The following is a 13,959-nucleotide window of genomic DNA, read 5'->3' on the forward strand; positions in this document are numbered from 1 at the left end:
GCCATTGCCAGGGAGCATGGGCTCATAAAGCCTGCTGGTAGCATAAATACAGTATATTTAATGTACACATTATATAGTACATATTATATACACACACCGCAAGGCGGGTGCGTATCTAATACTTACACTTTCTTTAACCATCTTGTCCGTCTCATTGTGACTGCAGCCCTTTGGAGGTGTGATGCCACAGTTCCATGGAGACAGGATGAACTTCGCCAATGGAGGCCTGATGCTGCCCACCACTCCAGTTACCCCTGCTGCTAATGCTTTGGCTTCCACTCCAGATCCAACTGGTGATGCCAACAACATGAAAGACAAGGTACTTGAGTATTAACTGCTAGGCTCTGTAATGAGATGTGTTTTGGAAAATTATTTTTGTTATAGGCACAGGTAAATCTGACCTAGTGAGCTAGGGTAGATTATAAGCTAACCTTTAGATCAGGTGAGTGCAAACGTATGGTGGATTCTTAGCAAGAGAGTTAGATGTTTTAGTGGCATGGTAGGTTTTACTGTTTAATTGCTTTTTATTAATCATTTTTTCTCCTAATTCCTTTAGGGCCTAATTCACAAAGGGAAACATACACTGTTGTGTAAGTTTATGATTGTTTGCTATTCTCCACACATGAAAGACCTATCTTTTTATTTGCAGAAAATCCGTATTTTTAAAGACACTACTCGTAAATCCCTCTGTGAATAGCAGCACTTTTAAAGACACTACTCGTAAATCCCTCTGTGAATAGCAAACAATCATTTACCTTTGAGAATCAGGCCCTTAGTGTGCAGCACACACAGCTAAATATGCCATGCATCTGAGATTATCTGCTTTCATGGAACAGTATACGTCAGACTTAAATTTTATATTCATCTTCAGATCCAGGTGAATAACCATCTCTATTTTGTTCTTTGTCTTTCTTGCTTGCTGTCCAGCTCGACTTGGTTTGCTTTACCTTGATCTCTTCCAACAACTTGTCTCTTTCGATATCTCATTTTTATCGCCTTCTTCCTCCTACAGCTCTCTTAGGAGCATATTTATACTCTGTTTGCACCGAATTAGCGTCATTTTTTTACTCTAATTTGGTGCAAGACTAACTCTATATTTATACTTTGGTGCTAGACCCATCTAGTGCCAAATTTATGGAGTTTAAGTCATATTTTGGATGTGGAAACCTACCTTGCCTTAATGAAATGCAAGGTAGGCGTTTCCATGCCAAAAATGACTCTATGGCCTTAACGCCATATTTATACTCCTGTGCAAAAATGGTGCACGGCAGGGAGGAGGGGTCAAACAATGGTGCAAAGCTTGCTTTGCCCCATTTTTTAACGCCTGGGTCAGGGCAGGCGTTAGGGGACCTGTGGGCCTATTTCCATGGTGGAACACCATGGAATAAGCCCAGAGGTGCCCTCCCCAGGCCCCAGGGATACCCCCACCCACACCAGAGGGACAGCGGAGGATGGGGGACTCCATCCCAGGTAAGTATTTTATTTTATTTTTTAAAGTGCCATAGGGGGCACTGAAATGGGCACCCATACTTGGCACAGGGTGCAATGGCCATGACCAGGGGAGCCTGGTCCCCTGTGCTGGCCATTGGGGTGGTGGGCATGACTCCTGTCTTTTCTAAGACAGGAGTCATGTGGTATGGATGGGTTTGTGTCCGAAAATGACTCTAGGCAGGTTAGAGTCATTTTTACTCTAACCTGCCTAACGTAATTTTTTGGTGCAAAACCCTCTTCTTCCATACCGCCAGCCCCACCCGACTAACATAATTTTTCTTTTACACTAGCCTCCCCTTTGCACCGGCTTGCACCATTCCATAAATATGGTGCCCAGCTGGTGCACAAAAATGGTGCAAGCTGGTGCTAAACTTTTTTGTGCAAAATCGTTAGTGCAGTTTTGCCTCAAAAAGTATAAATCAGAGCCTTATTGTCTAGATCTCTATATGTCTAGCTGTCTCTGTCACTTACATTCCCACCCACTCTCACTATGCACACACCTTCATACAAACATACGCATATACATTTACATACATGTATATTTACATCTGATCCACTGTATTGCACAAAAAACTGTGATTTAAAATACAATTCACAGACAAGTGTTATTTTGTTGGTATGATATAATTCGTGTGAGATACGAATTTCATACAATGAAAATCGTAGGCTCAGCCTTATTATGTTCTGATTACAGCAATATACTGATTTCATCTAACTAGACTCTAAACATGATCTTTTGATAATGAGAACCCAAAGGCACTTTCCTAATATTTACCGTTTCCTGTTATCTCATAAAAGGTAAACAAAATCTAAATATTCCGGTTGATATCATGTCACTTTGTTAGCTGTTTGAAGTCACCAGCTCCCGAAACCTGCCTGTTCTGGAGAACAAATGAGTCGAATAACAAAGCAAAGTACATTTTACTAAAACCACGTCTTCCATAATGAAACGTTTGTCAACTTCTTTTTACCACAGATAAACAGTCCAGTATTTTACTTCTAGTTTTCAATATATAATTCTCAGTGAAAAAAACATCATATTCATCCTAACTTCCCTAACATAAACAAGTAACATAAAAACTGCAGAACATGGAACAATGTATAATATGGTCCTATACTGGCATCTCAGAGTGTTTAAGTGACATTTACAAAGTCCTTGAGCTCCATTCTTGCGATTTGCTATATCACCACAACCCCTTAATGTCAATATAGGAAAAATATCAAGGTTACCTTTCATACATACATATTTTTTTTCTATAATCAATCATCTCTATGAATGTATCTTCATCTATCTAAGGTAGCCCTTATTTGTCTCTAGCTCTTAGTCGCCAGCACTCTTAATATGGCACCCCCTCTGTCTCCTATTGCCACTCTCTAATTATTGTGCTCCACTTTTCAAACTCTCTCTAGATCAGTTTCTCTTTAGTTATTTGTTTCACCACCTTTTTCTCTTGTGCTGCATTTAACACTTTCACTTTTTTGTCTATATTCCTCGCACTCTAAGCACTCCCTGTCTCTCTCTGTTCCTGCCTCACTGACTCTCTCTTTAAACCTTGTTCACTCCCTTTCGCTATTGCTTTCTTTCTTATCACTCTCGGTGTGTGTGGGGGGGGGGGTTGTTGGGGGATATATTAATATCTCCCTTCTCCTCTATCTTTCTCTCACTCCCCTCTCTCTTCTTGCTCACACTTTATCTCCGTCACTCTCCTCTTCCAGTTTTCCCTTAAGACTCTCTATTGGAGATCTAATGCAGCCCATTACATGACTGAAGCCACAAAACAAGGTTTAGCAGACCCACTCTACAAGTTCCAGAATTTACTTAACATGCATTCTACTAATGTGAATTTCCAAACACGTAATTTGATTTCGGGCAATATACAAAGACATACAATAAAAAAAAAATCTCACAGTCTATTAATCGGGCAATTCTGCTTGCTTCTCTACCTGTCAATTGATCTTCAGCAGCAATTGCTAGTCCACAGTAGATTTAACAGTAATTTCATGGGAGAAACACACATTTCTATGTTCAATTAACTTTGAAAATCAATTTATGAATATGAAGACTGAGAGGTATATTTACTAAGATGTTGTGCTGTGTTTGAATCGCAAAAGTGATGCAAATCAATGCCAAATCTTGTTTTACCTATTTACATGAAAGTAATGCAAAGCAACTCGCAGCGGTGCTTTGTATTACTAAGCACCAGGTGTGCGTTCCATGGATGGAGCATCAGCGTTCCCAGGCAATGACCCAAGGTTTTTGACGCAAAGTACTATTTACTAAAAACAGTGGACACGCTTTTGCGTAAAAAAATAGCACCCAGTCCAACTAGCTGCTATCAAGGAGAAATGCTTTTATTTATCCTTTCTATTCCACTTTTCATGTGTGCTGGGCTGTACAGCACACATGCAAAGTGGAAAAAGTTTTAGGGTTAGTCTAAGCATAGTATTTTGTCCTGGAAGGCTATCCTTCCAATACAAAACCCATGCTATACTCACGCAGACTCCTTTACACTACAGTGCAAAGATGTGGGCATGGCGCACAGCAGCAAATTTCAGCACCAGCGCTAGGGAGAGGGGAGGAGTGTGCTATATATCTGTAAATATGGCACTTTTCTGCTCTCTCCTTCTCATGCAGCACAGTGCAGCATTTTTGGCTGCTGCACTGCGCTCCATGAGAATTTAGTAAAACTGGGCTGAAGTGGCACTGACTTACACATATTGTATGCACTTTCAGGAATAGATTAAAAAGAAACAGAATCTGAAGCATATACATAACTCATCAAAACAAAACAATATCACAGTTTTATCATGGTTGATCTTTATTTGTTACTTCTGCAAAACCTATACATAGCATTAAATTGTCTGAGCATACAGTTTAATGAGGTTTATTGGAGTATCTATGTAATATTGCAATTAAGAAGATACATAATTTTGAAGTAAAGGGACTGAAAAAGAAAGATAAGAAAAAAGAGGTAACAGCAAGGAGAGAAAGCAAAATGAAATAAATTAATATGTGCAGTGGTGTTGGAACAACTTTCAGAGTGGGCTGCTTCCATCATTGTTACATCACTGAAGTCACGGGAAAAGTGACAAATCCAAAAATCACTTAAAGAACAAGTGCAGCAAATGAGCCACGAACATTTGGCAGGAGATTGGTAAGGGTATTGTATGCAGTTGGTGGTGCATTTAAGAGCACACATTTTCCAATGAATTAGACACTAACGGCCTCATTTACAAGGCCAGTTTTAGCAGGGAGGCACAGCAAGTGGTTTGCTACGCCACCCTCGGCCACCGGGAAAGAGCAGAAATGCATTGTATCTACAGGTTATGGCGCATTTCTGTCCTCTCCCCCTGCGCTGGTGCGCAATTTTACTGCCATGTGCCAATGCAGGGACCCTTGCACCATGGTACAAGGGTGCCTGCGTTGTGTGGGGGATTGTTTTTGTGTAGGAAGAGACACTTTTCTGCTCAAAAACAATCACAAGAGGTGCTTTCGTATTTCCATGTGTGCTGCAGAATGCAGCACATATAGAAAGAGGACAAAATGGTGAGAAATAAAGATATTTCTTCCCATTGTGTCACCCTTATGCCACCTCTGAGGCGGCGTAGGAATCCGATGCATTTCCAGACTTGTAAATCTGAGACTGCATCAGATTCCTTTGGGATCCATGTGTGTTGCATGGAAACACCCCAAGCAACACAAATGGAACACCCCTTTCATGCAGTGTTATGCATGAAAGGGGCCCATATTTACAAGGCCATGAAAAGGGAAACACCAGGAACAACGACTCTGAAACCACAAAGTCATGGAAAACGAAAGCAAAACAACGGTTTTGTTTTCCGCGACTTCCTGGTTTTCGTACCTTAACCACGCATGTCTGAACCATGTACATGCGTGGTTAAGGCACAGAACAAGGGAGTCGGAGTCGACGCAGTGAAGAAGGAGGTAAGTTGGGCTGGGACTGGGGCTGTTTTTTTTGGGGGGGTGTAGTGGAGTGGGGGGCTTGGGGTGATTAGGGTTTAGGGGCTTAGGGGGTTAGGAGGGTCAGGGTTTAGGTTTTAGGGGTGGATTGGGGGTTGGGGTGCTTAGGTTTTAGGGGCAGGGGTGGGGACTCAGGGTATTTTTTGTTTTTGGGGGTGGGGTGGGGGGCTTGGGGTGATTAGGGTTTGGGGGAGGGGGTCAGGGTTTAGGTTTAAGGGATGGGTTGGGGTGGTTTAGGTTTTAGGGGAGGGGGTTGGGGTTGCGGTCATTTTGGGTGGGTGGGGTTGGGGTGGTTGTGGGGGTGGGGGGTCACGGTAATTTTTGGGGGTGGGGGCTGGGGGAAGCATGATGGAACCGTGCATGCTGGTCAATAATGCCTTTACCAGGAATGCTTTTACAATGAAAAATTGTTGTAAAGGCATTCATGGTAAAGGAATTAGTGATACAAACAAGTTTTTTGTTCAAACTCGTTGTTGAGCCATGGGTGCTTGAAGCCCTCGTGGTTTTGAAATATATCCCATTGAAAAGCCACACAAGGTGGCTTTTAGTGGCCTTGTAAATATGGACCACTGGGTCGTAAGTAAAATGATGCTAGGGCTTCATAAGTGAGGCCGTAAAGTTTCACAGACGTGGATGTACTGATGAACTATATGGAGCATAACTGACACTGTGTGGAAATCTGATTTCAGCAATCATTTATCCTTTGACCATCACAAAGTAAAGTACCTTGATTTGTTTTGATCCTACTAAAATATTTGTTTCCATCACCTTTCAGAACTACAATAGAAGTACTTTTGTAACTGTTGATATGTTTTTATATGTACAGTACAGTAACAGGTATTTAGGTGCTGTTGTTTAAAGAAAAAAACATTCTACACCCTTTCCCTACACAGTCCCTGTACTCTGGCAAGTTTGCCACATAGTTCACTTTACAAAATCCTCTCACTTTGTAGTCAGAAAATTTGGTTAAAAGTTAACACCAATCACCCTAGTTAAACTATTAATCAAAAACATTTCAGGGGGGATACCCTGACTTTTAGCCTCTGGCTTTGAACAGACAGAAAATGTAACAAGAGAAAGGCAAACTTTCAAGGATTTTTTATCGCTCAATCACCATCTGACTCCAGCGTTGTTATTTCTAAGGTGCCACAGAATGCCCGCGTAGTTGGATGTGGAAATGAGAAATGGCAGCTGATTTTGATTTTGCTATTAGTATCTAAAGTAGGATCAATTTCAAACCTATGTTTGTCGCAGACATGATTCCACCAAGACTGGAAAGATAATTTGATAACATCTTTCTAGCAAGACTTTATTTGCCTAAAAGCAATAGCAACGACAAGAGCAAGTAATTTAGCAATGAGATTAATGCTTCCATTTAAAGGTGTTAATGAACCCAGAAAAATATTCTCAAGAGTGAGAGGAACATTCTCATTTTTACATGACTAGCATAAGTTAGAAACAGAAATATCAAACATACATCTAAGAATTGGAGTGAAAAGTAGCCTATTGTAAATGAAAAACATCAGTCGAGTAATACTTGTTGATTTGTACGTTTTAAATACCTTCAACCAATGTATTTTCCAACTTTGACCATAAACGTTTGCTGAAATTACATGTTTCCACAAGAGTTGCATTGACAATTTAGTTCTGATAACTGCTAGTTGAAGAATTGTTCTAAAAATAGTTGGGGCCCTTTATTTAGTAACATTCCAAATCAAATTGTGCAAAATAGTTGGTGAACTATTGTTATCATTAAACTGAAGTAAATGTGAGGAGCTGGATAAAAAAAAGTAGAAAACAAGTTCTGAAATAACACATGGTTGTTAAGAAGTATACGGGGTAGTGAATACATGGGTTGTTTTATTTCAAAAGGTATTATAGAGGATTCATCCCAAAGTTGATTTATCCTGTATATATACCTCTTTCTATCCAATGCTTCCAACAGAAGAATTTTTTACATATTTTAACTCATTATTATTTCTAATTGTAGAGGAAAAAATCATTTCAGAAGCTATTATTCATGAAATAGCTGTTTACGAACAACAAAATGTGTGTAATTTAATATTTGATATTTGAACTTAATGAAATGTTTACTGAATTTTAAAAGCAACTGCTTAGAAAAGTACGAAACAGCTGGTAACGACTTCAGTACACTTGTTTTCCAGGCCAACTTTAATCCATTCATGGAGCCATAAGTGACTGACACAGATGACCAGCGTCAGTAATGCATATGTAAGTATTCTTTCTCAGCACAATTCCCTATGATCTTTTTTGCACTTGCAGCAAAAATATAAGGGTTCTGCATGTCTTGCCATGCAAACAATCATAGTAAATGCAGATTGGGTGAGAGCTATGAGGCCAAATGTGTTTCAACAGTGTCATAGAAGTGGAATATGGTAACGGACTATCATATTTGCTTTTCTTCTAAACAGAAATCGATTAGTTGCAATTGCAATTTCTTAGACTAGTAGGATACCTTGGTGAAATGAATGCTGAAGGCAGGTAACAAAGCTCTGCAAGATGGGTACACAGGGCTTATATGATACCTCAGTGGAATGAGCACCCAAGGCAGTAGGATAGTATAGCAAGATAGATATGCAAAACAGTACGTTTGCTGACACATATGAGAACATAAGGCTGACAGGATGGCTCTTCTCAGTGAGCACACAATGCTGCAGAGCAGCTCAGAGATACAAGCACCCAAAGCTGGTAGAATAGAACCAAAACAAGAGATGCACGACAGTAGGATGGCTCAGAAAGGTGGGAACAAAATCCTGGCAGGATAGCTCAGTGAGGTGAACACTCCACACATGAGGCTGGTAGTATATCTCAGTGGGATGTGTGTTGGGGGTGGTGGAATAGGTCAGAAGATGAGCACATAAGACAGGCTGCAGACAGGTAGCATAGTACTTGAAGATGAACATCCAAGGCCAGGAGGAAACCAAGCAATGCACATATGAAGCATGAGGGATTGATCAGTGAGATCACCACTCAGGACTGGTAGGATATCTCAGCAAGATAAGCATCCATTAATGTGATATCTGTGCAAACAGTAGTTCCAGATTTGAATACAGGCAGCTTCAACTTTTCATTCTTCTGAAATGGATGAACCAGACACTGTTAGGCTGGATAACTATAACATCAGCTACAGCCAAGAAGACATAGTACAGTATTTGAGGAATCTATAAACCATGTTATCTAAGGGCAACCACACAACAGTCCACATTCGCAATGGGATCTTTAGGTGGAAAACTCCCTTTACTTGAAAATCACAAAATAGGGACTCACAGAGGGGTCGCAGAATGAGCACCTAATTAATATTCATTAAACGGTTTACATTTTGAGATACCCTAAGATTGGCGACCATCTAATGGAGCCTGCAAGTGACAGCAAAACACCATCCCAGTGCTTGCATTCCAAAACTGACATTTTTTAAAGCGCCCCCCAGTTCTTTAAAGGAAAGTTTATTTTTTGTAAATCGTCTGTGATAGCTGGCAGTGGCCCATACTCCCCCTTTGAAGCTGCCGCACACATTCACAAAGGGGAAGGGCTCCAATAGAAACCCATTCTGCTTTTTAAATCACTTACAACCCCAAACTGGGAGTCAGTATTGATCAATGGCTTGTGACTGTAATTGCAGCCACAAACCATTGATAAATGCCATACCAATTTGAAATTTGATAGTAATGCACTCTAGATCACCCTTCCAAATTGGCATTCAGCATGGGTTGGAAATCCCCCTTCAGGATTGAGAAAATCTTTTCCGAATCATAAAATGGAATTAGTTCATCAAAAAAAATTTTTTTGCATTTGCAAATTCTGAGATTCAGCAAATCCCAGGGTTTGTGACTGCAAACAACTTTAGTCAATCTGGCCCTTAGGGAGATGTTAGTTGGACAGTGGCTCAGACTAGAAGCTTGATGGTAAGAAGGTGATGGTATTATTAGTGACAAATCCCTCCGGAAGCTGAGAGGGGAAGGTTGGTGATCATCCCACATGCAGGTGATCTAGAGGTGATATTATTCAAAGTCTGCTCAGTGATTACCGGTGACTGTCCACAGACGTGGAGATGGACACAGTTGGCTGAATTATTTTTATGTATTTCTAAATTGAAAGGAGGTTAGGATTGGATTTATACTCTTAGTTGCCAATGTCTTATTTTACTAATTTTATAAGCACATAGTTTGGACAGCTTTGTCTCATTTGTGGTCCTGAAGAACTTTCCACTTCTGATGGCTCAAGTTGCATGTTGATGAAGATACTGAGAGTGGTGGAGTTCATTGATGAAGTTTTTAGCAGGGGTCATTTAATGTCCATAAATGATATAAGTACAGAATGAAATACATTATTATCAGTCACAGCACTTAAGCTCTTTCAGTGTCAGTGGCTTAACGCAAAATGATGCCCCCTGCAAAATGTGAAGAAGGGCCCCTTAGCCTCTCACATCTCACAGATATTTGTTGGTGTTGGACTAAATGGGCTCCCGATGAAGGTTTGAAGGGCCCCTGAAGGGTTGTTCCCCGACCTCTACGCAGGGGCCTGCGTTACACCCCTGATCAATATACATGTTCGAGCTCTTCATCTGTCTGAACTGTCTTCATACACTGCTCGACCCCATAATCTGGTCACACATATCATTCCCATTAATATCACAAACACAATCTTTCATAATTTGCTTTAGTGATAGGGCTACAATTATAAACAATAATATATCTAATAGTTTGTTATAAAGTGTACAGAGAGGTTTTATGCCCTAGGTTTGATAATTCTTAACTCCACCTTGGCGCATTGTGTTTGGGATGTTCTGTAATACGTGAAGATTTAAAGTTGCTCAGTTTAACAGTTTAAACACCACCTTGTAACAGCCAGGAATTCAGTGTTCACCAAATATGTAATTATTAGTGCGATGTGTAATTTTGGTGATTGCGACCACTAATGCTTTCTCGCCTAGCTGCTACTGGCAATGCAAATGCTTGTTATTTTATTGGTGGCCAGAAAAGATATCTACCTTCTGAGGTAATGTCTAGGTATGGTGTATGCCTTCATTAATGTAAAGGGCCTCATCAAAGACATTGTTGTAATAAACCATACCTACTAAGTAGCATGCATGACTAAATGCATTGATTTAGAAACTGTACTATCCGAATTTTGCTGGTAATAATGCGTCAGTTAAGACAGTGATAGTCAAAGTACTGATCGGTGGCAGCATGAGGTGCCCTTGACCCTTACATAAGCCCCCTGATCATCAGCAGAAATAGACAGATGTTCACTCCACTCAGCACTAACATTAAAAAGGTGTTAAATATGCAGGCAAGCCTTCATTTAAAGGTTAATTACAGTTCAGGAAGTAACTAGGTTGCCCTGCACCCCTTAACTTTAGGAACATCTTCAAAGCTATCTTGCAGCAAAATTGTAAAAACACAAGGTCTTTACAAAATTCAAAAAGTGTATCTCATTAACATGCAGAACCATTTCAACTTAGTGTATCAGATCATTTCATTGCATTGAGAAGTACTTTTTAAGTGATAGTTTTCCAATATGAATTTCGAAACATCCATTCCGCACCACACTAACAGCAATGCCAATAGTGGACTAAGCGGCAAGGCAGTTGTTATGTGCGCTCTTATGGTGGCCAGGGTTCCTATTATACATTAACGACATTATAGTTTATTAAATCAAACACAGGAGAAGGATTTGTACAGCGCAATCCTAAAGGTATGTGATGTGATGGTAAAGGGAAAAAGGAGGGAAAGTAAAATAAAGTAAAATAAAACTTAGGATCATACAATTTGGTAAAGTGAGGAGGCTGGTATAAATCCCAGGTTTTCTGATTTTACACATTACAATTCAGCCACTAGATGTGTAAGCTTTACTGCAGTTCTCCACCTGATCATCTGATCAGTACCCTGCTGGCTTCGATACAGCCCTTGGTCACATCACAGACCAAACTTTGTGGCCCTTCGAAAAATGTTTGCAAGTACCCATGGTTTATGAGAACACCCATGGTTTAAGAATAAAACAATATCTACCCTAACTCACAATAAAGCAATTGGCGTCCTCTTGTGGTTAGTGGATTCTATTCCGAATCAGAGTTTATTGTATGTATTGCATGATGAGCTGTACCTTCAGGTAGAATCTGTGTGTTTGAAATAGCAACAGTTAATGGCGTCAGTGTCTGTTTGGGTTGTTTAAGAAGCTTTAGCAATTTTTTGCGACATCACAGATACATGGAGGTATTATAACAAAGATAAGTAAAGCCATGGAAATGGTGAATATGGGTAATCAGTTTGACATGTCTAGAAACAATAAAACCTGTCTTTGAAATTCCTAAAGCTAAAATGTACATGCCACACTGTCATGTATGTGTACATACATTATGCAAGGTATGTGTAAAAGTACGTGTACATTCTACATGGATTTGTAGAAATTAATGTTTCGATTGCGGTTCACAAGAGTGACCAGTGATATTCATCACCAAATAAATTTAACCCAACAAGTAATAATTTTGAGAGTATTCAAAATTATCTTAAATGCATTCACTACCCTTATTTTAGGATTCAAATTACACCCACAAGACCTCCTGTAATTCTGCTATAATTGTAATACAATGCACTCATCTCTGTGGTTTTACATGTCTAAGAAAGTGTGATATGCAATGACAACTGATGTAATTTTTGAAAAAATGCGAAGAGAAAATATTTGTTAATGTGGTGTTTTTCTTAGCCCTAAAGTTATATACACCACCAACAACTTTGGTTAGAAAAACATACGCAGACCATTCACTTTTGTCAGTCATATGCAGCTGCATATTTAGACTGTGACATGCAATACATATTCATGTATTTAAAGAACATAGCTATAAACAATCCCACTTAAACTACTCATATGAGAACTCTAAACTATGTACATTATGGTTTACACTTTTTTGTGAATAGTTACCGACTTTGCTTACTTAGCTTACGTTTGTACAATTACTGTTGGTTATTGCTTAGATTTTAGTGAAAATGATGATGATGTGTATATGCCATTTACTATATATAGCATTTTTTATTATTGTGTTTTATTTATCTTTCCTACAGGGAGACGTATGCTGAAAATAATCAAAGAAACCTATTTTATTTCAATCACCTATTTATTCTTTTACAAGTTACCATAAAACTTTAGCAGGCATGGAATGTTCTACCCAAATTTACACTGAACATTTAATTTCCTCAGTTTATTTTATAAAGTTTCTGCAGCAGCCTTTGTGCTAATTGGACTAATATAAGATAAATTGTATGTAAAAAATGTCACCAATTTGTGTCATTCTGGAACTAACATACATAAATATATATGTTTGTCACGTTGTATAGTGAATCGTGTTACATTTAACATTACTGCATCAAGTTACCCCTTTAAATGAGTTTTGTGAAAGAACTAGTTGTACATTTTGCTTCCTGTCCATGCCATATTAAATACATTTTCCTGACAAAAAGAATCATTGTGGTCATGTGATTTTTCTCCATGATGTGATAGTAGGGTAAATGGTGTGTTTGTGCAAAAGGGGTGTGGAGAGAGAGTCAGATAAGAAGCCTTCATATCTGCAATAATGCCCTTTTTCAACACATTGCACTATTTTTTATTAGGTCAAGTAACTATCAGTTGACAATCCAATGAGTGTGAGAAAGGGCAATGGCGGGGTTTGGAAAGAATTATAAATAATCCTAATCACCTCCACACTCAGTTCAGGGTCAATTTTCCAATGTCTGAGGGTGCTGGGTGCAAAAACAGTCATACTCTCCACGTTACTACTATTTTTGTTCTGCCCTTAGAAAAACTTGAAATGATGTAAAGCCAGTGCTTAGATTATGCTGGCTTTGGCTTTGGCTGGGGCTCAGCACTAGCACATATTTCTAAACACGAGCACTTATCAGTCAGAATACACCTCATGGTGGTACTCTTTGCTTATTTTGGAGCACAGCACATTCAAGAGAGTTTAACAATTCAGTATACTGAAAGTCTTTTCACCTATACAGCCTGGGGTGACCTGGAATAGTCTAAAATGTCACACTTGTTTACTTTCAAATTTTAGTAAGCTGCAGTGGTATACCTTGGGCCCAGGCAATGATATTTTGTACATTTAACATTATTTTGGAATAAGTGCTGTGGAAAGAACACCTTTTAAGGATATCAAATCTATTTTTTCCAAAAAATTTCTCACAAAATGTTTTTGAATCGTTGAAATGCTTATTTTTCATATTGCAACAGTATTATTTGAGAATCTCAACATGTTTTGGGTTTACCCTTTTTCAGGTAAAGTGTTGCAGTAATCTGACACAAGAGTGAAGAGGAAATTACAGTTCAAAATTAAAAATGAATTACTGCTCTATCATGTATGCACGTTAAAGTATCACTATTCATGACATAAAAGATCATCTGGAAAAAAAAAACATACTCATAGTAGGAAAAGTGATTCTGTGAGAACAATACAAAATAACTTTGGAAAA

At 39.1% G+C, this 13,959-nt stretch overlaps 1 protein-coding gene across 1 annotated transcript in view; it reads left to right on the forward strand.

The window, feature by feature from the left end:
- ODAM (odontogenic, ameloblast associated) overlaps positions 1–12,950 on the forward strand; it is a 36,421-nt gene extending 23,471 nt beyond the window's left edge. Inside the window, exons 10-12 of the mRNA XM_069230280.1 lie at positions 167–319; positions 7,639–7,705; positions 12,553–12,950. Coding sequence (XP_069086381.1) covers positions 167–319; positions 7,639–7,668 — 183 coding nt within the window. The 3' untranslated portion in view covers positions 7,669–7,705; positions 12,553–12,950. The remainder of the gene's footprint in view (positions 1–166; positions 320–7,638; positions 7,706–12,552) is intronic.
- Positions 12,951–13,959: the final 1,009 nt, after the last annotated feature.

The sequence above is a fragment of the Pleurodeles waltl genome, chromosome 1_1 (genome assembly GCF_031143425.1).
Source record: "Pleurodeles waltl isolate 20211129_DDA chromosome 1_1, aPleWal1.hap1.20221129, whole genome shotgun sequence".
NCBI classification, from domain to species: Eukaryota; Metazoa; Chordata; class Amphibia; order Caudata; family Salamandridae; genus Pleurodeles; species Pleurodeles waltl.